Source organism: Lepidothrix coronata, unplaced genomic scaffold (assembly GCF_001604755.1).
Source record: "Lepidothrix coronata isolate B3197 unplaced genomic scaffold, Lepidothrix_coronata-1.0 Scaffold27, whole genome shotgun sequence".
NCBI classification, from domain to species: Eukaryota; Metazoa; Chordata; class Aves; order Passeriformes; family Pipridae; genus Lepidothrix; species Lepidothrix coronata.
In genome coordinates, this window is record NW_016690207.1 from 5273714 (window position 1) to 5298900 (window position 25187).

The 25187-nt window shown below is 61.1% G+C and overlaps 3 protein-coding genes across 3 annotated transcripts in view; 2 read left to right on the forward strand and 1 right to left on the reverse strand.

The window, feature by feature from the left end:
• Positions 1 to 368: 368 nt before the first annotated feature.
• On the forward strand, positions 369 to 6315 carry HEPACAM (hepatic and glial cell adhesion molecule). Its single transcript, XM_017809510.1, has 7 exons — positions 369 to 516; positions 2516 to 2857; positions 3088 to 3369; positions 3465 to 3558; positions 4104 to 4177; positions 4263 to 4333; positions 4412 to 6315. The coding sequence occupies exons 1-7, from the start codon at positions 432 to 434 to the stop codon at positions 4697 to 4699; spliced, it is 1236 nt and encodes a 411-aa protein (XP_017664999.1). The 5' UTR covers positions 369 to 431; the 3' UTR covers positions 4700 to 6315.
• Positions 6316 to 6485: 170 nt separating this feature from the next.
• ROBO4 (roundabout guidance receptor 4) lies at positions 6486 to 14507 on the forward strand. The gene is given in 21 exon segments (XM_017809511.1): positions 6486 to 6552; positions 6674 to 6718; positions 6807 to 7085; positions 7163 to 7301; positions 7376 to 7503; positions 8185 to 8297; positions 8412 to 8631; positions 8720 to 8841; positions 9385 to 9556; positions 9636 to 9786; positions 9861 to 9991; positions 10511 to 10687; positions 10769 to 11060; positions 11145 to 11982; positions 12021 to 12130; positions 12200 to 12235; positions 12266 to 12370; positions 12451 to 12791; positions 12896 to 13030; positions 13127 to 13238; positions 13240 to 14507. Coding segments are annotated over 21 exon segments (3741 nt in total). The 5' UTR covers positions 6486 to 6488; the 3' UTR covers positions 13271 to 14507.
• Positions 14508 to 14664: 157 nt separating this feature from the next.
• ROBO3 (roundabout guidance receptor 3) overlaps positions 14665 to 25187 on the reverse strand; it is a 13841-nt gene continuing 3318 nt past the window's right edge. The window contains exons 2-26 of the mRNA XM_017809450.1: positions 23955 to 24281; positions 22970 to 23127; positions 22065 to 22185; positions 21854 to 21992; positions 21308 to 21435; positions 21103 to 21227; positions 20499 to 20670; positions 20198 to 20409; positions 19863 to 19944; positions 19610 to 19778; positions 19357 to 19523; positions 19000 to 19124; positions 18700 to 18919; positions 18507 to 18619; positions 18240 to 18411; positions 17934 to 18119; positions 17729 to 17855; positions 17545 to 17648; positions 17251 to 17460; positions 17002 to 17161; positions 16763 to 16930; positions 15301 to 15407; positions 15143 to 15220; positions 14960 to 15067; positions 14665 to 14879 (exon numbers count right to left, since the gene is read on the reverse strand). Of these exons, the coding sequence (XP_017664939.1) occupies positions 14665 to 14879; positions 14960 to 15067; positions 15143 to 15220; positions 15301 to 15407; positions 16763 to 16930; positions 17002 to 17161; positions 17251 to 17460; positions 17545 to 17648; positions 17729 to 17855; positions 17934 to 18119; positions 18240 to 18411; positions 18507 to 18619; positions 18700 to 18919; positions 19000 to 19124; positions 19357 to 19523; positions 19610 to 19778; positions 19863 to 19944; positions 20198 to 20409; positions 20499 to 20670; positions 21103 to 21227; positions 21308 to 21435; positions 21854 to 21992; positions 22065 to 22185; positions 22970 to 23127; positions 23955 to 24281 (3893 nt within the window). The remainder of the gene's footprint in view (positions 14880 to 14959; positions 15068 to 15142; positions 15221 to 15300; positions 15408 to 16762; positions 16931 to 17001; positions 17162 to 17250; positions 17461 to 17544; positions 17649 to 17728; positions 17856 to 17933; positions 18120 to 18239; positions 18412 to 18506; positions 18620 to 18699; positions 18920 to 18999; positions 19125 to 19356; positions 19524 to 19609; positions 19779 to 19862; positions 19945 to 20197; positions 20410 to 20498; positions 20671 to 21102; positions 21228 to 21307; positions 21436 to 21853; positions 21993 to 22064; positions 22186 to 22969; positions 23128 to 23954; positions 24282 to 25187) is intronic.

Below are 25187 nucleotides of genomic sequence, written 5' to 3' on the forward strand. Positions count from 1 at the left end.
GGGGTCCAGCTTCGAGAAATGCCCCCCTAAAAGAGAATCCCAACTTAATGGATGTCCAGAGCCCTAAATCTCATTGGATTGTCTTCAGAGGGGACAGCAAACCTTATTTGGGCTCGATGGGGTGATGCCCCGAACCTCGAGTGTGCCCCCGGAACTGGGAAAACATGGAACCGGGGATCCGTAACAGGGGGAAAATTGCAAATCTGAGTGTTTTTTCCTCAAATAAATGTCAGCTCGAGGCCGCTGGGGAGGCGAAAGCCACCGGGACACAGGGCTCTATTGAGAAAGGCAAGAAAAAAAAAAAAAAAAAAAAAAAAAAAGAGAGAGAAGGGAAAAAAATAAATTAGCCGGGCGAAGCGCCAAGCCGGGAGCTCCGAGGGACGTGCCCGGAGTGGGGAAGCGGAGCGGTTCGGGGGGCGAGCCTGCCCGAAATGTGGGGAGCGCCGACCGCCCCGCGGGGCCACCCCGCTCCCCCCGGCTTGCTGCCGGTGACCTGGCTTCTGGCGCTGCACGCAGGTAGGGAGACGTCCCGTTTTTCCACGCTTTTCCCATTTTTCCATGGGGCTTGGGGGTATCCAGATGGAGGTTGAGGGCCGGAGGGTGATGATACCGATACCCGACGGGGGTTGGGGGGGGGGTCGAGGTGGTTTGCTGTGCTGTCGAACGTACCCTCTGCTTGGGAGGCAGGAAAAAGGGGGTGAAATTGGGAATAAAACTGGGGAAAACACTTTCTGGAGCCAACCGGGTCCTGATGGGGGGGTGAATTTGGCACCGCCCCCATCCCGAGCTTCTCCCCAACTTTTTGTCTTCCCCAAAACCCCTTTTTTCCTCATTTTTCAGCATCTCCAAATCTATTTTCTTACCCATTCTTCAGCTTTCCTAAAAATCTCATTTTTCACCCCATTTCTAGGTTTCCCTCATCCCATTACAACTCTGGTTTCCTCCATCATTTATTCCCTAAATCCCCATATTTTGGGGTTCAATGAACCCTAAACCACCCCATCCCACCCCGTCTGGCAACAAAGAAAATCACCTGCAACAGTTTTGCCCCATTTTACCGAAGTTTGGACCCAAAAGAAGCCCTGGGGAGGCCCCATTTCCCCCCGGATGAGGACGATGGATGCAAAGCAAAACCAGCTGGGTTCATTGCTGGCTTTGATTTAGACCCTAAAAAAGCACCAGGGCTGCAACCAGGGCACCCCAAAAATGCTGTGGTGCTTTTTGCAAAGAAATAGGGATTTATGGCATGAAAGAGCTGGCAAATGAGGATTTTTGGTGGGTTTTTTTCAACAGAAGCCGTCGATACAGTCTGGGAGATCTGCACCCCTAAGCCAAGGGATACCGTAGGAAATGGGAATGTTGCCTGATTTATTCATTAACTCCCGAATTTATTACCCAGAGTGGCGAAAAAATTAGGAATTGGGTTAAAAAAGGGAAGAAACAGTTAAAGAGCAGTGATTTGGAGGTGTGCAGAGGGTAAGGATGCACTAAAGGCCACATCCCCATCCCGTGCCTGGGTTTTCCCTATGGAGGATGCCCTAAATTCAGCGAGTCAGGGCATGTTTGCGGGGCAAGTGTGGCGTTCCCGAGGAGGACGGACGCACGGACGCTGCATACCAATAGGTCCCATGACTTTTCGGGCTTGTTTAAGGCCTTTCTTGCTCCTGCTTCGCCCTCCCCAGCTGGTTTTCCCACTCTCCCCTCCTCTTCAATATGGGGTTTGTTCGCCGTCAGATGACGGCATCTGGACGGGGGGTTCATAGATGGGACCCCTGGGATGGCAAGAGAGGGATGGAGCTAAGGTATTTCGGGGAGAGAGGATGTTTTTGGGAGGCCCCTCCCCCAAAACCCATGTTTTTCCACTTTTTCTCTGCCTTTTTTTTGGCTTAAACCCAGTGATGAGGAGCGATGCACGTGCACTGACGCCTGTGATGCAGCTTTGCATCTGAGGGGGGCTTTGTCTGGACAGTAGCATTCAATGGGGGTGGCAGGGGGATGCAAAAATCCTCCCCCCATCATTTCTTAGGGGATTAAGGCACCTTTGCAAAGCACAGCATTGATCTGGGCACTGGGGGCTCTCACCCCCCATGCAGTTTTTGGGGGGGTGATGATGAATCTTTGCCAGGGGTTGTGTCGAGCCGCCTCCCACCCCCCTGCATTTTTTGGAGTGATGTGTGTATATTTGCTAAGGGTTGCATCAACCTGACTGCAGGAGCACTCCCTCCTGCATTTTTGGGGTGATACAGGAATTTTTGCAGAGGGTTGGTCCCATTGACACGACTGCAGGACCACTCCCACCCCCGATGAAGTTTTGGTGGTGATAATGCATCTTTGCAGGGGGTCGTACTGACCCACCTCCCATGCCCAAAGCAATGTTGATCTGGGTTCAGAAGGGCTCCCACCCCCCTTTGCAAAGGTCACGGAAACAGGTTGGGCATTTCGGGGATGCTCTGGAAGGGAGTTCCCCAGTTTTCCCCGTGCTCAGCACCCCCAAAGTGTGTCTCTCCACCCCAAGGTCTGCTGGCAGGAGTGAACATCACCAGCCCCACGCCGCTGGTCCGCGGCACGGCGGGCAAGGCGGCGCTGCTGTCGGTGCGCTACGCCAGCGCCAGCGCCGACAAGCCGGTGGTCAAGTGGCAGCTGAAGAGGGACAAACCCGTCACCGTCGTCCAGTCCATCGGCACCGAGATCATCGGCAACCTACGGCCCGACTACCGCGACCGCATCCGGGTGCTGGAGAACGGCTCGCTGCTCATCAGCCCCTTGCAGCTGGCTGATGAAGGCGCTTACGAGGTGGAGGTGTCCATCACCGATGACACCTTCACCGGCGAGAAGACCATCAACCTCACCGTGGACAGTAAGGGCAAGAAGGAAGGACATCCCATGGAGATTCGGTTCTCCATAGGATGTCTTCCCTGACCACTTTTGGGGGGGGGTTCTCCAACTGAGGAGTGGTTTTGGGGGTTTCAACCACCTCACACAGCCAGGTTATATCCCTGGTGGGGTTTTGCTGTCTCCCTTCCTGTCTCCTGGGCCCAACTGTCCCCCGAGACATGGTGTCACCATGATTCCCCTGCTCATCCACAGTTCCCATCTCGAAGCCACAAGTGCTAGTGGCCTCCTCAACGGTGCTGGAGCTCAGCGAGTTCTTCACCCTCAACTGCTCGCACGAGAATGGCACCAAACCCACCTACACCTGGCTGAAGGACGGGCGGCCACTGAGCAATGACTCCCGCCTGCTCCTCTCCCCCGACCAGAAGATCCTCACCATCACCCGCGTCCTCATGGCTGATGACGACGTCTACAGTTGCCTGGTGGAGAACCCCATCAGCCATGGCCGCAGTGTCCCTGTGAAACTCACGGTCTACCGTAAGCCACTGTTCCCCCCTCTTGCACCCCCAGGGTTATTCATCCCTTGCAGATACTTCCAGCTAAAATTTTGGGGGGTTGTTCCTCTCCCCCAGGCCGGAGCTCTCTCTACATCATCCTGTCCACAGGAGGCATCTTCCTTCTCGTCACCCTGGTGACAGTTTGCGCCTGCTGGAAACCCTCCAAGAAGTACGGCTGGGGGTAACGCGGGAGCCAAAGGGGGTCACCCTGTCTTGTCCCATCCTGTTTTGTCCCGTCTCATCTCTTCCCATCCTATCTTGTCCTGTCCCACCACATCATACCTCCTCCCATCCTGCCTTGACCCATATGTCCTGTCCCATCACATCACACCTCATCCTATCCTGCCTTGACTCATATGTCCTGTCCCATCCCATGCTATCTCTTCCCATCCCAACCTGACCCATCCCATCCTGTCTTGACCCATATTATCCCATCCTGTCGTCACTTATCTGTCCTGTCCCACACCATCCCATCCCATGCCATCCCACCTTGATCCATCTCTCCGATTGTGTTCTATTCTATTCCATCTGTTCACGTCTCACTCCATCCCATCTTGTCCTATTCCATCCCACCCCATTCTACCTCCTTCCATTCCACCCCATCCCATCTCTCCCTCCCAACAGCAATGGGCCCTTCCCTGGCTGAGCCGCAGGCAGCCCCCCCACTGCCCCCACCGCGATGCCGGTGCTGCCCCATCCCCTCTCCCTTCCCAGGGAGAAGCGACAAGCGGAGACGCAACCGGCCTCCGACTACACGGAGCAGGATGAGGAGCGCCTGAAGCACGAGGGTGAGTGCCCGTCTTGGCATGGCGGTGGCGGGTTGGGGAACACCAATGCCGCTGGCACTGTGAGCAACACCTTGCTTCCATGCAGCCGAGGGCATCCCACGGAGCGGCGACCACGAGCGCAAAAACCCAGTGGCCTTGTACATCCTCAAGGATAAGGTGAGCAGCCGGTAGTGCCGGTATCGTGCCGGTACAGGGTCTCACATACCACGCTCATCTATTGTTGGCTTTTGGCAGGACTCACCGGAGGCAGAGGAGGATTCACCACCCGAACCCCGTGGCACAGTTGAACCGGGTTACACCAGCTCGCCGGTACCAGCGGCCGGTCGCTCGCCGGGGCCGGTGGGGCGTTCGACTCGTCGCTACCATCGCTCACCAGCCCGCTCGCCCGCCTCCACGCGGACCCACCGGTCACCACCGGGTTCGCCAGCGCGCTCCCGCGGCGCTCCGCGGCTGCTGCGGACTGCGGGCGTCCATGTCATCCGGGAGCAGGAGGAGGCCAACGCCGTGGAGATCAGCGCCTGAGCAGGGGGGACTGTGCGCGCTTCGGCGGCGGCGTGCGACAAGTGGGGACACTGGCACGGCCCCGCTTCCGCCACCGGGCATCATTCCACTCGGCGTAAAGTCACTAATTTCCTATTGATCCCACCTGGAGCTCCCCTCTTCCGTCCCCCGTCTTCCTGGGGCGTCGCTTTAATGGCTTTCTCGCCGGGATGAGTGTGCAGGGAGCGTGCAGGAAGCACACGCGTGTGCAGAGAGAACATGCGAGCAGTGCACAGAGAGAGCACGAGGGAGGGTGTGCACGGAGCGTGCAGAGAGAGCGTGCAGGCAGAGCACGGAGAGAGCGTGCATGGAGCGTGCAGGAGAGCACACGGAGCGCACACAGGGGGTGCACGGGGGCAGGCACGAGGGTGGGCAGCGAGTGTGCACACGGTGTGCAGGGAGAGGATGCCCTGAGTGTGCAAGAGAGCGTGTGGAGCACATGCAGAGAACACACACGGAGCGTGCAGCTAAGACTGCACCGAGTGTGAGCGGAGTGTGCACGGGGTGTGCAGGTAAGACCATGCACGACATTTCCAGGCATGCCAACGCTGGGCGTGTTCTCTGAGCGTGCACAGAGCACGCAGAGACCACGGGTGTGCAGAGAGAGCCCGTGCAGAGTGCACATGGAGCACGTGGAGAGAGCGTGCACGCGGGATTTGCATGGAGAATGCAGCGAGTGTGCAAAGAGTGTGAGGAGAGAAGGGTGTATGCAGCACTCGCACGGAGCAGCCACTGAGTGCGCTTGGCACGCGTGGAAAGGTGTTTGTGCACGACGTGTGCAGCTGAGTGTGCTCAGAGTGTGCAGGAGCACACGGGAGCACACGCATGGCACACCCAGCGACCGCCTGTGCACATGCGTGTCGAAGAGCACCGTGCCTGCCTGCCGTGGCACACCCCCCCACGCGTGGAGCAGGGCATGCACCGGCACACAACCTCGCCCAAGCGCACACATGCACAGAGGAGGCCTAAACAGGGGCTCTCTCCTGCCCCCCAGCTCCCCGGATGCACCGTCCCCTAAATGTGGGCTGGAAGCCCTGGCCCGAGCGCTGCCCCTCCACTGCACCGGCGTTTTCTGTGAAAATACCCCGGTTTTGGGGCACACGCTGTCATCTCCCCCCAGGCCTTCCCTGGAAATAGGTTTAGGATGAAAAGCAGAGGGCAGCCGGCCAGGCGAGCCGGGCCCTGGGGCACCCGGGGTGGGTGCCGAGGCACCCTGGAGTGCTTGGGGTGCACTACTAACCAATAAACTAAACATACTACCCGGCCAGTGGCGGCACCCTTGGGTATCTTTGTGGAACAGGGACCCTCCCCAGGGTGGGGGGGACACATGAGAGGTGGGTGACAGCTGAGACCACATGAGCCCGATGCTCCTGGCTGGCACTCGAGTTTCAGCTTGAAGAGCCTGGGAGACCCTGGCCTGTTCACTCTGGTCCCTACTGATGGTGTCCTCAACTGAGAACTCATTTCTTCCTCTGAACATGGCAGAGGATGGGGGGAATTTATTGTGACTAATTAAATTCATTAACTGCTGGTGTCCCCAGCCCCACTGTCTCCAGGTGCTGCCAGTGCCACCGCACCCAGGTGCCCCCACTGCCACGACGGGACTGAGCTGTTTTTGTTCACCACAACCAGCCCTCCTTCTCCCCTCGGCATTTCCCGGCCCCCACATCCGGCTATTGTATCCCCCCCATCCGGAGGCAGATCCGGCCCCGGTGCTGACAGGGAGGGACTGGGATTTTGGGAGGAAGCGGGAAGGCTGGCTGGGGCTGGCATGGCGGGCGGCTGGGCGACGGCGCTGGGCCTGGGGCTCTGCCTCGCCGCTCTGCACCGTGGAGGTGAGTTCAGCCCATGGGGGGGCAAAATCCCCTTAACTCTGCCCCCTGCCCACCCTGGGGCTGAGACTGTGCCCGCCTGGGGCACCCTCCGGCATCCTCCCACCTCCTTGTCACCCCACAGGCTGCCACCCCCCCAGCGCAGCCACGGCACCACAAATTCTGGCTGGTAAGGACGCTCGGTGGGGGTGATGTGGGTGGGAGGACCCCAAGAAAATCCTGTCCCACTCACCCACGGTGTGCCCTCCCCACGGCAGTGCTGCGGGACAATTTCCGCCTGCAGCCGGGCGATCTGGTGACCACGGCAGGGCAAGCGCTGGAGCTGGACTGCGTCCCCCCCTCGGGGCACCCCGAACCCCGCGTCACCTGGAAGAAGGACGGGGTGACCTTGGACTTGGTGGGTGACAGGTATGTTGTCACCAATGGGAAGCTGAGGGTGGCACCAGCGCAACGGAGCGACTCCGGGCTCTACATCTGCGTGGCAGCCAACGCGGCAGGCAAGAGGGAGAGCCGGGGTGCCCGCGTCTCCGTCCTGGGTAAGCCAAGGGTCTCCCGTGGGTGGTGGGCACGTCACACCCGGCCGTGGTGCCACATCCTCGATGTCACCCCGCAGAGAAGCCGACCATTGTGCGGCACCCGAGCGACGCCGTGGCGGTGGCCGGCAGCACCGTGGAGCTGGGCTGCGGCGCCCAAGGTGACCCGGCGCCGCGGGTGCAGTGGCACAAGGAGCGTGGGGACCTGCCCTGGGGCAGGTACGTGGTGGCAGGGGGGAGGTGTCCAGTCCCTGGGGTGGGGATGGAGCTGATGGAGAGCTGGTGACCCACAGGCACGAGGTGGACCGGGAGCACACTTTGCGCATCTACGCCGTGACAGCCGCCGACGCCGGCACCTACGTGTGCACAGCGCAGAGCCAGCTGGGCACCGCCGCCGCCGCCGCCCTCCTCCACGTGGAGGGTCAGTGGTGGGACTTCACAGGCGCCCAGGGCCATCTGGGGGTCCATCTAACAGGGTCCATCTAATGGGGTTCATCCAAGGGGTTCATTCAAGGGGAGTCCGTCAAAAAAGGGTCCATCCAGCTGAGGGGATCCATTCAAAGGGAGGGTCCATCTAGAAGCATCCATCCAACAGGATCCGCCTAAGGGCTCCATCCAAGCAAGTCCGTGTAAGGGGATCCACTTAAGGGGACGCACTGAGGTGGGAGTCCATCCAAGGGGATCCGTTCAAGAGAGCCCACCTAAAGGGGATCCAGCCACACTGGCTGCTACGAGAGTATCCATTTTAGGGAGTCTGTCCAAGGTGGGGGTCCATTAAAGGGGAATAGGACAAGAGGTATCCATCCAAAGGGTCAATCTAAGAGGTACACATCAATAGGGGTGTGTCAGGGGGCCCATCCCATGTCCACAAAGGGAACATATCAAAGGGGGCCCATCCAAGAGGTCCATACAAGATGTGTCCATCCAAGACAGACCCATCAAAAGGTATCTGTCCAAAGGGGTCCCCCCCAAGGGGTACATCTGAGTGGATCCATCTAGGGAGACATCAGGTACAGGTATCTGAGGTGGGTGTCTGGGCAGGTGCCAGGGGACTCCACTCCTGCCTGGAGCTGTCATTAGCCTTCCTCCCTCTGCCCCACAGATCGACTGCCAACGGGCCGGCGAGACGCTGCCCCACGGGACCTGCTGGCTGTGCGGCTGCACCTGGACAATGGCACAGCGCTGCCCACCGCTGCTGTCCGGCTCCGCTGGAGGGTCAGTGTCATGCCGGAATGTCCCCAGTGGAGGGCAGGGATGGGACACAGGGATGAGGCTGGAGACACATGCCCGTGTCCCACCATGACTCAGAACCCTTCCCATCCCCTTCAGATGCTGATGCCGGTGCCGGTGCCGGTGTCCTACATGGTGCTGTACCGCAGCCTGCTCCCGGCCACCACCCCTTGGGTCCAACACGACGCAGGCAGGGAGCTCAGCACCATCATCCCCGCGCTCCACAGGGGCTACAAGTACGAGTTCAAGGTCCGACCCTACACTGGAGGGACCCAGGGCTCGGACAGCAACAGCAGGCACCTCTGGATACCTGAGGAAGGTGCGCTGTATGTCCCCAGGGATGCCTGGGTGGAGGATAGGGAGGTTGGTTGGGGGTCCCAGGGTTCTCAGCACCCCTGTCCTGGCAGTGCCCAGTGCAGCACCCCAGCAAGTCACCGTAGGCCAGGCTGAGACGGGGAACGGCACCGTGGTCGTGAGCTGGGAGCCACCTCCTCCTGAGGCCCACAATGGCATCATCCGGGGCTACCAGGTTTGGGGTGACGGGGTGAGGGGGCAGGGCTTGGGGGGCTTCTGACCAAGGAGGGTCCATCCAAGGGGATCCATCCAAGGGGTCCATCCAGGAGGGATCTTAACATGGGGGTTCATCCAAAGGGGCTAATCCAGGTGGAGGTAAATCCCAGGGCATCTGTCTAGTGCCATTCATCCAAGGAAGCTCATCCAAAGGGGTCCAGCCTAGGGGAGTCATCCAAGGGGGTCCACCCAAGGGGGATCCATCAATGGGGGTCCATCCCAGGGGCATTTACCCAAGGGGATCCATCCTAGTGGCATGCAAGGGAGCCCATCCAAAGGGGCCCATTCAAGGGGGATCCATCAAGGAGATTCATCCAAGGGAGCCCATCCAAGTGAGTCTATTCAAAGGGGGTCCATCAATGGGAGTCCATCCAGGGACATTCATTTGAGGGGGTCCATCCAAAGCGGTCCATCCAAGGGGATCCATCCACAGGGGGATCCATTAAAGGGGGTCCATCAAGGGTAATCATCTAAGGGGACTCATCCCCTTGGTGCCTGCCAGGTCTGGTCAGTGGGCGAGGGCTGGCAGCGCCCCACCAACAGGACAGTGGACGGAGGCACCCGCCGCCTGGAAACCCTCCTCCCACACCCCGGCGTCGAATTCTGTGTCCAGGTGGCAGCTTTCAACGGCGCAGGGCTGGGGGTCCCCAGCAACACCACCTGTGGTGTCCTGGGTAGGGGACAGGGAGCAAGGCGAGGAGCGGGTGGGGGTCAAGTTTGTAACACGAGGTGACACCGGTGGGACCCTTGCAGGGCTGACAGCGGGGAGCAGCGGGGTGGTCCAGGCACTGCGGCAGCCTGCCGTCATCGCAGCCGCCGGCTCCATGCTCTGGTTGGCCTTACTCGCCCTCCTCCTCCTCGTCTGCCAGCGCCGTGCCAGCCAGGATGCCGCAGCTCGCCGCAGGTGAGAGGCCTTGGGGTGGGGGATCCCTGCTGTGGTGGGATTGGGATGCCCTGACAGCACGCCTTGCCTTGCAGGCTGGTGGCTGGTGACTCGCCGTGGCTCGGTGGCCCCTGGAAACCCAGCTGTGCCCCCCGAAACCTCAGCAGCAGCAGCAGCCTCAGCAGCCGACTGCTGGGCAGTGACAGCAGGGACCCTCACCCCTCCAGTGAGCCCCGTGGGAACTGGGACCCCCACCTAGTGCCATGGGACCCCCACCCCTCCAGTCAGCCCTGCGGGAGCTGGGACCCCCACCCAGTGCCATGGGACCCCTACCCCTTCAATGAACCCTATGGGAGCTGGGACCCCCACCTAGTGCCATGAGACCATCACCCCTGCAGTGAACCCCAGGGTTGGGATCCCCACCCGGTGCCATAGAAACCCCACTCTCTGCCATGGAGCCCCCACACAGGGTATTCTGGGCCCCCCACCCGGTACCATGGGATCCCTGACCTGATGCCATGGGAACCCCCACCAAGGCCTAGGACCCTCACAATGTGCTATGGGACCAGCAAAGTATGCCCAAGACCCCAACCCTCTCCCTGGGACCCCAGTGCCATGGGACCCCCACCTGGGTGGTCCCCACTGCCTGTCTGCAGGCAGCAAGGACTTGAGGACACACAGACCTGAGGGCAGAGGGGACAAGGGGCACAGAGCTCAGCACCCATGACCTCTCTTACCCTCCCAGCCCTCTCCCTGGAGCCGCCGAGCCTTGGCCCCCCCACGCCCCCCAACCGCAGCAGCCCCTGTGGGGGGCACCCGCCGCCCCTCGGGGACACGGGGGGCTGCAGTGGGGGGCACCCCGGGGTGCACACCTCGCCCAGCACCCCGAACCCAGCGCCCTGGGAGCACATTCGCAAGAGAGGTGGGTATGGGGGACATGTGGGGGGACATGGGGGCACCGGGGAGGTGTCCCATGGCTCGGTGTCCCACATCCCCCATGCAGAGCTGCATCAAGTGCACAGCACCCCGGTGCTCACGGCTGGTCCCGGCCACGTCCCTGTCACTGGAAGTGGAGGCGAGTGGGGGACAGATTTTGGGCCAGCAGCCAGGTGGCCTCAGCGAAGGGGACACGAGGGGGACACCACTGCTTCCGTGATGGACGGAGGGAACGGGCAGCTGCCAGTCTTCAGCTCCCCAAAACCACGTCGGGGCAGTGCTTCGCTGGCCTCTGGTGTCACCAGGTCACCAGCGACACCCCCGAGACCACCCCATGCCCGGCACCCACCGGTGACACGGTGAGTCTGACTGTCCCCATCCAGACGGGTGCCCTGCACCCAAACCCCGTGCTGCAAAACCCAACATGTTGCTTGCACTTGCAGGTCCCCAGCCACCGTGTGCCCCAGGGACACATCCCCGATCACCAGGCGCCCCAAGGACCTGTCCCCGTCCACTGGGATCCCCAGGGACACACCTCCACTCACCCAACGCCCCAGGGACACATCCCCGACCACTGAGAGCCCCAAGGATGCGTCACTGGCCACGAGGCACCCCCAGGACCTGTCCCTGGTCACTGAGCACCCCAAGGACATGCTCTGGGCTAGCAGGCACCCCAAGGATGTGTCCCCAGTCCCCAGAAATCCCAGGGACATGTCACCAGCCACCAAGCACCAGAGGGACACAGTCTTGGCCACCAGACACCCCGAGGACACATCCCTGGTCACCAGGTGCCCCAGGGACCCATTACCAGGGACCAAGTGCCAGCGGGACATGTCACCATCCACTAAGCACCCCAAGGACATGTCCCCAGCCAGCAGGCACTGCAGGGACACATCCTCAGGCATGAGGCTGCCCCAGGAGACGTCCCCAGGGACTAGGATCCCCAAGGAGATGTCTCCAGCTACCAGGCACTGCAGGGACAAGTTCCTGGCCACTAGGTATGCCAAGGACATGTCCCCAGCCAACAGGCACTCCAAGGACCCGTCTCTGGTGACCAAGCACCCAAGTGACATGTTCCTGTCCAGCAGGTACCATGAGAACATGTCACCAGCCATGAGGCACCCCAGGGACACATCCCCAGTCACCAGACACACTGAGGAGATGTCACCAGTCCCTGAGCACCGCAGGGACAAGTTCTTGGGCACCAGGTACCCCAAGGGCACATCTTCAGCTACCAGACACCCGAGGGACCCATCACTGGTGACCAGGCACCCAAGGGATGTCCCTTCATGATATTTCTGGTCACCAGGTACCCTGAGGACATGTCACCAGACACTGGGCACATGAGGGACACATCCCCAGTCACCAGGCATCCTGAAGAGGTGTCCTCAGTAACTGGTCACCGGAGGGACATGTTCTTGGGCACCAGGTACCCCAAGGACATGTCCCCAGCCACTAGCAACACCAGGGACACATTGCTGGAGACCAGGCACCCAAGGGACATGTTCCTGGCTACCAGGTACCCCAAGGACATGTCCCCAGACACCAGGCACCCAAGGGACAGGTCCCCAGTCACCGGACGCCTCTCACCAGCTTTCAGCGACGGGGTCCTCACACAGCAGCAGGTGGCTGAGGACCTGGAGATGGACCAGGACACCACCTGCCTCAGGTATTCCCCACCCCCGTGGGACACTCCCACCATGGCAGGGCCCCCCGGTGCCATCAGTGTCTGCCCCATGTCCCCCCCAGGCCCCCGGCACCAAGCACGGCACAGTCCTTCTCACCACTGCACACCTACGGCTACATCTACGGGCCACCAGCCTCTGAGCTGGGCGAGGAGGAGGAGGAGGGGGAGGAGGAGGAGGAAGAAGAGGAGGAGGAAGAGCGGACAGCGACGAGGGGCTCGCCAGGGGGGTCTCTGCTGAACGGCTGGGGGTCCGTCTCGGAGGACAACTTTGCCAGCGCCCGCTGCAGCCTCGTGAGCTCCTGCGACGGCTCCTTCCTCCTGGACGCCAGCTTCGCCCGCGCGCTGGCCGTGGCCGTCGATGGCCTCTGCTACAGCCTTGAGGACACTGACGGGCCTTACAGGGGTGAGTGAAGGGTCCCTGACGCCCATTCTGACCCCAAGGATCGTCACCTCCCTGGGGAAGGTGTCTCTGTCATGGCACCACGGTGACACCACCGTCTCCTGCAGGTCCCTCACCGCCACCATCACCCTTGGAGCGGGTCTTCTCACCTGGGGTCCCAACCACCACCTGGGACTGGGGGACAGCACTGGGGGTCCCACAGAGAGTCAGGGCAGAGGTACCTCTGGGCATCACACAGAACGGTGAGCGGTGCCCCGATGCTGGGGCGACAGGCACTGGGGGTGGAAGGGAGTGCCATCTGTTGCGGGGTGCTGGAAAATGTCCCCTTTTCTTCCCAGGTGGCCAGGGGTCAGGGAGTGGCAGCCCCTGGGCCAGGGCAGGTGGCGAGCTGGGGACAGGAGGGACAGGAGCATGGAGGTCCCCAGGGTGCAGGATGCAGCAAGGCCAGTCCCCTTGGCTCGGCTAAAATCCAGTTTTATTAGGCAGTTCCCCAAAAAGGGGCTCTTTACTAGGAAAAGCCACACACAAAGGGTGGGTGGCACCAAGGGGGGTGGGTGTCCCTCCTTCTCCAGTGTCCTTGCCCTTCCCAAGTGTTCCATCCTTCTGCAGTGTCCCCATCCCTCCTCAGTGTCCCCATACTTTCCCAAATGCCTCATTCCTCCCCAGCATCCTCATTCTTCCCAAGAGTCCACATTCCCTCTGTGTCCACATCCCTCCACAGTGTCCTCGTCCCTCCCCAGTGCCCTCGTCCTTCCCCAACATCCTCATCCCCCCCAACTACCCTTGTCCAGCCCAAGCACTGTTGTCCATCCCAAGTGTCCTTGTCTTTCCCCAGGGTTGTCCCCCTGACCATCCCCAGGCCTGCTGACCGTTCCCATTTCTCCCAACTGTCCTTGTCATTTCTAAAAGTCCATGTCCTTCCTCAGCATCCTTGTCCCACCTCAACCATCCTTGTCCCTCCCAAGTATCCTCATCCTTCCCAAGGCACCTGTGCCTCCTCCGAGTGTCTTTGTCTTTCCTAATCATCCTCATTCCCAGGGTCCTCAGCCCTCCTGAGCGTCCTCATCCTTCTCTAATTGTTTTTGCCCTATGCACCAAGTGTCCTTGTCCCTTCCCACTGTCCTCATCCCCCAGCAACTATCCTCCTCATCCCTTACTACAGTCCTTGTCCTTCTCAAGCAACCTTGTCCTCTCCCTGTGTCCTCTTGCTCCCAGGCATCCTTGTCCCCCTGCCTTCCTTGTCACTCACCAGCACCCTAAACCATCTGCAGTGTCCTTGTCTCTCCCTTGTAATCTCATCCCAACTGTCCCCATCCATTTCAATCATCCTTATCCCTCACAGTCGTCCTTGTCCTTTCGCAGCATCCTTGTTCCTCCAAACTGTCCTTGTCCCCAAGATGTTTGCCCTGCTTAAGCATCAATCTTATCCCCCTCCAGCATCCTCATCCCTCCCCAACGTCCTCATCCCTCTCTGAACAACTGTCTCTGTCCCCAGGCTCCTCCTCCTTCCCCAAGCATCTTCCTTGTCCCTCCTGAGCATCCTCATCCCTTCCCAGGGTCCTCATTCCTCATGACTGTCCTTGGTCTCCCTAAGCATCCTAATCCTCTGAATTATATCCCTGCGCTTCCCTACCGTCCTTGTCCCAAGGGTCCTCATCCCTCCCCAAGTATCCTACTCCTTCCCTGAGCATCTTTGTCCCTCCCCAGGGTCCTCATCCCTTGTGATTATCCTTGTCCCACCCCGAGCACCCCTGTCCCCCCTCACTCTGACGCCCACCGGCCGCTGGCTCTGTGCAACCCTATTTACATGACGCCACCCAGAAATTAAAGAACGTCCCTCCGTGTCCCCAACCCTGTCACCGGCTTGCCCTCCACTTTATCGCTTCTCCTGCGACGGGCCGGGCAATGCGGCCCCCGGGCGGCGGCGATGGCCGCTCCCTTGGCCGCGCTCCGCCGGGATCCGGCTGCGCCCCGAGCCGTGGTCCCGGGAGCTGGCGGAGCCGCGGGATGAGACGCTGCCTGTGGTGGAGCAGCTGCCAGACACCTGCCCGCGGGGCAGGCAGGAGGGCTTGCTGTAGGGGACGAGCTCGTCTGCAGGGGACGGGACAAGGTTGGGTTTCGGCAGTGACACCCCCAACCCCTTTGTCTCGCAGCCGGTGGCCCTGGCTTACCGCCGCGGGGCGGGCGATGGGCGACCCTGCGCTCGGCCCCGCTGGGCTCCCGCTCTGGAGAGGGGCCGCGGGTCTCTCCCGGTGGCGGCAGCGGCGGTGGCGGCAGGTCTGCGGTGGAGAGGGAGGAGAGGGCTGAGCCCTCCTGGACCCACCTGGAGCCCCTAATTTTCCCCCCCCACTCACCTCCCGTCTGCTTTTCCCGGCAGTAACGGCTGCATTTGGGCTTCAGGCGACCTTTAGGGGCCGCCCCGCGGTGTTTCCCTGGGGGAGGATGGCAGTGTCAGCCTCCCCACACAGCCAGTGCGGTGCCCGCCCACCCAAACCGGCCCTCCAGGGCTCACCTGCGCCGGGGGGGCAGCGGGCTCGGGGTGGGTGGCCCTCGCTGGCATCCGGAGTCACTGGGGGACTGGGTGCCTGTGGGGGGGTGCCGGTGCTGTGGGGGGGTCTCCTGGCAAAGAGGGGGTGGGATGAAGCCGAGGTGGGGCAAGTGGGATGGGGGGCTCGGTGGCCACCACAGTGCTGGCTGGCACAATCCCTCCAGAACTGTGCTGGGGCCAGGGGAAGACATGGGGTGTTGGCACAGCTGGATGGCACTGGTGTGGGTGGGCTGAAGCAGCACAGTTGGATGGCAGTGCCACATCTGGATCGCAGTCACACAGCTGGGCTGGCAAAGGGGAGATGGATGAGTGCAGTGGTACAGCCGGAGGGGAGGAGCACAGCTGGATCACAAGCCACAGCCTGACAAGGTCGTAATGACACGTATCCAGCCTGCAATGGCACAGCTGGAGAACAGCTGGATAATGGCTGCTCAGCTGGATTATAACCACACAGCTTTCAGCTGCACAGCTGGGTCACAGCACAGCTGGATTTCAAGCACACAGTTGGATGGCAGTGATGCAGCTGGCCCCGGATGTCACAGCTGGATTGCAGCTGCACAGCTGGATCACAGCACAGCTGGATTGCAACCACATGGCTGGATTGCAACAGTACAGCTGGAGTGCAGTGACGTGCCAGCATTGTGATGGCACTGCTGGCTTGCGATGGCACCGCTGGATCATGGCAGAGCTGGGCCACAACAGCACAGCTGGATGATGATGTCCCAGCTGGCTTGTGATGGTCCAGCTGAATGGTGATGCCCCAGTCAGCTGACACTGTCATGGATGTGACCTGACAGCATGGCTGGGGCACAGCTGGAGAGCAGAGATGGATGGTGACATCATGGAATTATCACAAAGGGACACCTGGGCCATGATGGGACATCCAGACTCCAGCAGGACATCCAGACCCCCATGGCATGGCCAGACCATGGTGGCATGGTAGGACCAGACTGTGACAACATGGTTGGGTTGTGATGGGACACCCAGACTGTGGTGGGTCATCCGGACCCTGGTGGGACATCCTGACTCCAGTGGCAAGGCCAGACCATGGTGGAACAGTGGAACTGGGTCATGGCAACATGGCTGGATCACGGTGGGACACCCAGACCTCAGTGGGACACCTGGACCTCAGATGGCACATCTGGACCTCAATGGCATGGCTGGACCATGACAGCACAGCAGGGCTGAATGGTGACAAGATGGATGGATTGTGGTGGAACACCTGGACCATGGTGGGACATCTGGACCCCTATGAAACATCTGGACCCCAATGACACATTTGGACCATGATGGCAGAGCAGGGGCTGGATAGTGACAGCATGACTGAATCACAATGGAACACCCAGACCGTGGTGGGACACCTGGACCTCAATGGGACATCCAAACCCCAATGGCACGGCCATACCAAGCGAGGCCCATCTCCTACCGGGGCAGGCGGGAGCTGTCGAAGTCCCGGAGGCGGGGAATGTCCTCGGTGGTGCGGGGCGATGGCGTCAGCGTGGTGATGGACCGGCAACCGGAGGAGGTGGTGGGCGAGGATGCAGCGGTGGCACAGGGGATGTCCTCACCAGGGTACCACACCTCCATCCCCAACCTGCAGGGCGGAGACCACAGGGTGCGTGCTGGGGGCAGCAGGCCCCTGCCCCCCCAAGCCTCCACACTCACCCTCTGGCTGCCTCTTCCTCTTCATCCTCCTCTTCCTCCTCCTCCTCCTCCTTCTCCTGGGTGCACTGGCTGAGCTCGCTGGCCGAGGGTGGAGGGGGCAGCAGCTCCGTCCAACTCACCGCTGGCAGTTTCACCGCTTGCCCCAGCTTTGCTTTGGCCCCTGCGGCAAGGCGGGATGCTGGGGGAGCTGTGGGGAGGGGACCGCACCCCCGGCTCCCCTGTGTCCCCCCACCCATCCCACCACCCTACCGTGCTCAGCCCATCCTCGGGGTGCCTGGGCGGCTGCAGCATCCATCGGCTGAGGACCCACCCCGGGATAGGGGGTCCCATACTGCGAGAAGGGACGGGGGAAGGTGCAGAGCTCCTCACTGTCCGCCTCGATGGTGCTGTAAACCGGCCCCTCGCCGGCCCCCGCCCCAAACTGCTCCGTCTGGGCGATGTAACGGGTGATGCCGGCGTCTGCAGAGGGCGGCTGCCGCCATCAGGGCTGACTATGACCTTCCCAGTCAGAGCCACGCACCCGCCCCCGTGCTGACCCCTTACCATTGTAGTATCTCTCAGCGGTGCCCAAGCAACCCGCAGCACTGGCTGTGCCGCCACCCTGCCACGCGTCCGCCAGCCACGGGTAACCACTGCCGGCGGCTGCCCTGCAAGGAGACGGGGGGAAGGGATGCTGGTGGTCAGCGCTGGGGCTCCTGGAGAGGGCGGGGGATACCCGGGGGGTTACCTGGGGCTGCCGCGCGCTGGAGTCGGGAAGGCGACTGCGGAAAGAGAGCGGGGTGAGGGCGGCGAGAGGCCGCGCCGGGACCCCGCGCCACCTGTGGGCTTACCGGTGGGTGTGTAGGCAAAGGAGGCTGTAAAGAGAGGGGAAATAGGTGGCTGGTGGGCGATGGGTGAGGGGTGGGGAGTCCCAGGGGTAGCACCCCCTGTACCGGTGAAGTGGCTGAGCTCCTTCTTCCTGCGGCGGCGGCTGTAGAGCCAAGCGGCGAAGGCGGCGAGAACGACCCAGCAAGCGCTGCCGACGCCGGCGATGAAGGCTGGCTGCCTGGCCACCTCAGCCAAGCGCTCGGTCATGCTGCTCCCGCCCGCTGGCTCCGCATCCCGCTCCACCGGGGGGGCTGCGAGTGACACGGGGAAGGGGGACACACCGGTGGGATGCCGAGGAGCCATCCGCAGCACCACAGTGGGTGACCCCCGCCACTCCCCACCCGTAGGTGCGGCGGTGACAGGAGACTCACCGACGCGGATGGGGACAGGGGCGCTGCGGGCACCCACACCGGCGCCAGTGGCGGCGGCGACTTCGGCGTGGTAAGGGACCCCGGGGACCAGTCCCCGCAGCACTGTCGCCAGCACCGTCCCCTCCACGCTCTGGTTGATGTGGTAGCGGCTCTCGTTGCCCAGGCACCAAATCTGGGAGCGGGGAGGGAAAGAGGAGGGACGCCATGACATGATGTCATGGGTGGACAGAGGGGACCTGCTACGTCCCTGTTGCTGTCCACCCTTACCCGGTAATCCCGGATGACGCCGTTCTGCTCGGCCAGTGGTGGTGGCTGCCACGAGATGCGGACACTGGTGCCATTCCCAGCCACGCTGACAGCTCGCGGGGGGGCGCTGGGGGCTGCCGGTAGGGGACACACGGGGTGTCACCTCCAGGTTGTCCCCCGGGCCTCCTCCCCCCCCCTGCACTCCTACACTCACCCGCCTCGGGGGTGCGCAGAGTGCGCACGGCGCTGTCTGGACCCTGGAGCTGACGGAAGTAGGGTCGGACCTTGATCTCGTAGTCCTGGCCCCGGCGCAGCTCGGTGAGCAGGGCCCCCCGCTCCTCCGGTGCCCGCACCGCCCGCGCCTCCTCCCAGCGCCCACCACGCCGCCGGTACAGCACACGGTAGCCCTGAAGGAAGGGTGCTGGGCGCTCCACCTGCGAGGCCAAGGGGAGGGTGGGATGGGGGGATGCTCGGCACCGGGAGCCCCGTGCTGGCAGCGGGGTGCGGCACTCACGGTCCAGGAGAGGCGGACGGCGCCCAGCGGCAGCACCACGGGCTCCTGCAGGTGCACAGCCACTTGGGCCAGCTCCCGTTGCACCTGCTCAGGGTCCAGCCCTTGCTGCGTGGGGCTGGCATCTGCTGGAAGCACGAGAGAATGGAGGGCCCATGGACATCCCCGCTGGCGTCACCGAGTGGAGAGGCCACGGTGACACCACGTTCCCATGGTGGGTACATGGGAAACTCCACCGGCACCACTGGGCAAGGATGGACCCAAAGGTTTTGGGGCCACAGGCACCTCCATGTGTGTCACCAAGTGGAGGTGGATGGTGGGTTCACAAACACCTCCACCGATGTCACCGCTGGGTCTCACCTTGGGTGTGCACAGGCTCTGAGACGCCGCTGGGGTCACTGAGCCCGTAGGCGTTGACCGCCCGCACCAGGAACAGGTAGACGGTGTCAGGGACGAGGCCGCTCACCGTGTGGGTCTCACCCTCCACATCAGCTGCCACCGTCCGCCACGGGCCACCCGCTGCCTGGCTGCCAAGGGACAGGGGTGACCCGTGATGGGGTGGTACCGGGCCACCACAACATCCCTGCAGCCAGAGAGGATGCTTGAGTGATACCTGAAAGCCTCCACTATGTAAGAGGTGACATGGGTGGCATCGCTGTCCTTGTTCGCTTTCCAGCTCAGGGTGACACTGCTTTTGGTGATGTTGGTGACCACAGGGGTGGAGGGTGGCCCAGGGAGGACTCCGGGCACAGGGGAAGGTGGGGAGAGGTCAGATTCATCACCTGCAGAGAGATGCGTGGAGGTCTGGGGTTGCTTTGTCCCCGGTGCCATGGTGTCCCTGGTGCAGTGACATCCTTGTGACCCACCTTGCACCTCCAGAGAGCTGCCCCAGCGTGTCTCGCCCGCTGGGCTGGTGGCCACGCACTCATAGAGCCCAGAGTCTCTCACCTGTGGGGGGGAAGAGCTCCTGCCCCATCACCCTGAGCACCCATCACCTCAGCACCCACCCCCTGGGCACCCACTGCCCTTTGTACCCACCACCCTGAGCACCCACCACCCTTTGTACCCATCACCCTGAGCCCCAGCACTGCTTGTACCCACCAACCTGAGCACCCACCTCCCTTTGCACGCCTCCCACACCCACTGCCCCCCTGCCCTCCCTGCAGTGCCCCCACGGGTGCCCCTGCCGGGGCCGGCTCACCCGGAGGCTGGTGATCTGCAGGGTGCCATTCTCCAGCAGGCTGGCACGGGACTGGGCACCCACCAGGGCACTGCCATCCTTCAGCCAGTCCACGCTGCCCGAGGGGTCACCGCCCCACACCCCACAAGGCAGCCGGGCCGTGGCCCCCACCGGCAGCACCGTCCGGTTAGCGGGAATGGGGCTGACCACCGGCGGGTGGAGCTCCGTGGGTGCTACGGGGGGAAACCGGGAATTGCTGGGTGGTGTGGTGGGTGCCACTCGTGCACCGAATGCGCCAGTTCTCTGCTGGTGCCAGACTTACCCCCCATCACCTCCAGGCGTGCCCTGGCCAGGACGCTGCCAGCCACGCTGATGGCCTGGCACAGGTAGTGGCCAGCGTCACTGGGCTGGACGTCGGCGATGGTCATGGCACCTCCGGGGCTCACCCAAACACGGCTGGAGGGGAGCGGGGGCTGGCCCGGGAACAGCAGGGTCTGGGGAGGGAGGGGAGGTGGGTTGGGACACGGTGGGGACAGGGATGGGCATGGGGACAAGAATGGGATGGGATGTGAAGAGATGAGGTGGAATGGAATGGAATGGGGTAAGGATTGGGATTGGGGTGAAACAGGGTCAGGGATGGGATAAGGACTGGGATGGGATGGTGATGGGGACTGGGTGGGGATGAGGTGAGATTAGGATGAGATGGGATGAGATTGCGATGGGGATGAGATACTGACAGGCTGAGAATTGGGATGGGGATGGTGATGATAATGAGGTGGAATGGAAATGGAATAGGGACGGTGATGGGATTGGGATGAGGATGGAATGGGGACAGGGATGAGGTGGGAACTGGGATGAGGATGAGGCTACAGCTGGGTCTGGGGTCAAGGATGGGGACAGGGTTGTGGACAGAGATGGTCACAGACCTGGCTCCCCTCCTTCTGCCAGAAGACAGCGGGCGGTGGGTTGCCCTTGCTCTGGCACTGGAAGGTCACGCTCTGGCCAGGGGTGACAGCCTGGTCACGGGGCCCAGTGACGAGCTGGGGGGGCACTGCCACAGTGTGGGGAGAGACAAGGGCTTGCCCAGGCACTCCACCAGCACCCAAGGGTGCTCCCCAGGGCCCCCCTTACCATGCACAGTGAGGGTGCCGGATGCCTCTGACCTGCCCACGCTGTTATCGGCCACGCAGGTGTAGGTGCCCTCGTCCTCTGCTCGCAGCCGGCTGATCCGCAGGGTGTTGTCTGGCAGCACCTCCCACCTGGGGGAACCCCGTGAGGATGTAGCACCAGCAGAGTGCTGGGGCACCAGGACAGCGTGGGGTGCCAAGGGGTTGGGATGCAGTGAGGATGTGGGATGTGATGAGGATGTGGGCACAACAGGCATCTGGGATGCAAGGAAAATGAGGGATGCATTGGGGATGTGAAATGTGGTGAGGATGTGGGATGTGATGGGGATATGGGATGCAATGGAGAAGCAGGATGCAATGAGGACTTGAGGTGCAATAGGGATGCAGGATGTGCTGAGGATGGAGGGTGCACCGGGGATATAGGATGTGATGGGATACTTGATGTCATGGGGATGCCAGGCTGGCACACACTAATGCCACCCAGCTGCACTGCAGAGCCCTGCACCGATGGCCCTGGTGCCCTGCATCAGCCCCCTCACCCCCTACTCACCTTCCCAGTGGCATCTCGCCCTCCTCCTTGTGCCACCGTGCCGCTGGCTGGGGATCCCCCACCGCCTCGCAGGCGAACTCTGCCGTCCCCTCCACCAGCACTGCCTGGTTCAGGGGCCTCTTGCCGAACGCCGGGCGCTCTGTGGGGCAGCCGTCAGTCCCGCCGGGATGTCATCCACCCCTCAGCACCCCAAACATTGCACCCCACGCACCAAAGACCACCAGCTCGGCCGGCTCGCTGTCCCTCTCCCCCACCACGTTGGTGGCCACGCAGACGTAGACACCGGCGTCGCTCTTGCGGGTACTCGCCACCATCAGCTTCCCTCCACGGATCTGGGGGAAGCACATCACATCCCCCATCCCCATCAAATCCAGCATCCCCATTGCATCCTGCATCTCCACTGTATCTCATACTCCCACTGCATCCCAAATCCTTATTGCACCTCCCGTCCTGACTGCATTCCGTATCTCCATCACATCCCGCATCCTCACTGCATCTCACATTCCCATTTCAGTTACACCCTCATCACATCCCATATCTCCATTGCATCCCACATCCCCATTCCCACATCCCCATCTCATCCTGCATCCCAGTCACATCCCACATCCTCATTGCATCCGAACTCTCCGCTGCATCCCACATGCCCCTCACATCCCCATCATTTCCCACATCCTCACTGCATCACACCCTCATCACGTCATACGTTCCCATTGCATCCTCATTGCATCCCCCATCCCCATCACGTCCTGTATCTCCATTGAATCACAGATCTCTGTTGCATCCCCCATCCCCATCACATTCCACTTCTCCATCGCCTCCCCATCACGTTCTGTATCCTCACTGCACCCACATTCCCACCACATCCCACATCCCCATCGCATCCCCAATCCCCTTCGCATCCCCATCGAATCAGGCACCCCCATCACATTCCACACCCTCATTGCAACCTTAATCTCCGTTTGCACCCTGCATCCCCATCGAATCCCGCATTCCACATCCCCATCCTGTACCCCTCTCACATCCCACGCTCCTACTGCATCCTCTATCCCTACCTTATCCCACCCCCCCATTGCAACACCCCCGCCCCGGGTTTGTGCCCCCCGCCCCGTCCCTCACGGTCAGGTGCTCGTCCTTGTCGCTGAGCCGGACTCCGTTCTTCTTCCAGGAGACGCTGGGCTCGGGATGGCCGCGGGGCGGGACACACTCCAGCACGGCCGGTTCTCCCGCCGCCACCACCACATCCCCGGGGGGCTGCCGAAAATCGTCCCGCAGCACTGGGGGGACACACCAGCCCGGCCTCAGCTCCCCAGCCCTGGGAGTGGCGCCTGGGACACCGTCTGCATTGGCTTTAGCTGATTTTAGTTTATCTTCATTGATTTTACTTGATTTTCGAACGTTTTCAGTTATTTTCATTTTGTTTTATTTTGTTGCAATTATTTTTGTTTATTCTCATTTTCATTTGTTTTCAAGTATTTTAACTTCTTTTAATTTCTTTTGTGTTCTTTTGTTGTTATTTTTACTTATTTTCACTTCTTTTCAGTAATCTTCACTTCTTTTCATCTATTTCCAATTATTTTGATTTTTTCATTATTTTTGTTCTTCTTCACTTATTTTCACTTATTTTATTTTTTCATCTATTTTCACTTCTTGTCACTTCATTTCATTTCTTTTTTTCCCCCACGTTTTAATGTCTTTTCTCCTACTTTCATTCATTTTCACTTACTTTCATTTTACTCTTTCCCTCTACTTTCACTCTGCTCTTTCCATCTACTTTCACTCATTTCCTTTTTTTTTTTTTTTTTTTTCATTTCTTTCCCCTCGGTTTCATTTATTTCCAATGTTTTTCGCTTCTTTCGAACTCACTGAAATTTCTTTCCATTGCTCTTCACTTATTTTATTTATCGCCAAATACTTCATTTTCCCTTCTTTCCATTTATTTTCCTTGCTTTTATCTCTTTCCCCCTCTTTTCCCTCGGCAGCGCCACGCCCGGGGATGTGAGAGCCCCTGGTCCCACAGCCACCAGAGCGGGTTGGTGACACCAGACCCCTAAACCCCCACCCAAATCACCCCTCAGCCCCTCTCCCTCTCCCCAGGACTCACCGGCCACCGCCAGGGAAGCGTTCCGGCTTGTGGCCTCCCCCAGGTAATTCCTGGCCACGCAGACATAGACCCCCTCGTCGGGCTTGCCCCGCCGCCCGTGCAGGATGCGGAGGAAGAAGAGGGAGCCGCCGGGCAGGAGGGTGCGGTGGGAGCGGGGATCCTCCCGGTCCGTCTCCACCCGCTCCCCGTCTTTGTACCACTCCACGGCCGGGGCCGGGCGCCCCTCGGCCTTGCAGCTCAGCGTGGCCGGTTCCCCCTTGGAGACCAGGAGATCCGTGGGGTGCTCCACGATGCGGGGGGCCGTGTCCTCCAGCTGAGAGTGGGACCCTGCGGGAAAAATTAGGGGCGTGGGGAGGTGGGGCTTGTGAGGGCTGAGCATCCTCCGCTGGCTTGTGCGGCGCTTTCCTGGCTCCAGCCCCTGCTTTGCTTGGAGAGCAGGAGATGAGATGAAGTGTGGCGAGGTCTCAGCCCCGTGTATCCCCCTCTGCCCCATCCCAGGGTGGGTGCCGGTGGGGAGGGAGCAGGCTCAGGCAGGGACAGTGGGACAAAGCAGCTCCGCTGCCAGTAATGGCCCTTTTCCACCCAGTTTCCGACTGGGCAATCCCTGTGGAAATGGAGTTGTGGCTAAATTCTCCCCCAAGCAGGGATTTTTCCATCATCTGCAAGTGCTCATTTTCCGTAGCAGAGACAGTAACTTCAGGCTGCAGGAAACACTTAAATTCAAGTTTAAAAAAAGCCCCATATTGGGTCTGTGGGGCCGTTGCAGGAAAATTCCCCCCCACTGGGGCATGGGAATTAATGGATGCTCATTAATGCCGGCATAATTAATGCTCGTTAATGCTTGGGCCGGCTGGGCTGAACCCCGCGTGTCCCCAGCGCTGCCCGGGCTGGCTCGGCAGGTCGGTCCCCGAGTGTCACTGCGTGTCACCGTGAGCACAGGCACACGCCACTGCACGCACATACATGCACACACACACGCCTGCACACACGTGTGTATGTAGTTACAGACACACACCGGCACACGTGTGCATTCAGGCAGGGGCGTGTGTGTCCTTACACATGCACACGCATGTGTAGGCATGCAGAGGGACACACACACGTATGTATGCACATACTCGTGCATACATGCACACTGCACATGCGTGCACACAAATGCACACTGCACATACATGCACACACATGCCCACTGCACATGCATGCACATAAATGCACACTGCACATACATGCACACAC

Excerpts from the sequence above, each read along its gene's own strand:
- HEPACAM (XM_017809510.1), top strand. The coding sequence starts at position 432 with ATGTGGGGAGCGCCGACCGCCCCGCGGGGCCACCCCGCTCCCCCCGGC. Across the intron at positions 2,858-3,087 it reads CATCAACCTCACCGTGGACA|TTCCCATCTCGAAGCCACAA; the intron begins GTAAGGGCAAGA and ends GCTCATCCACAG. Across the intron at positions 4,334-4,411 it reads TGTACATCCTCAAGGATAAG|GACTCACCGGAGGCAGAGGA; the intron begins GTGAGCAGCCGG and ends GGCTTTTGGCAG.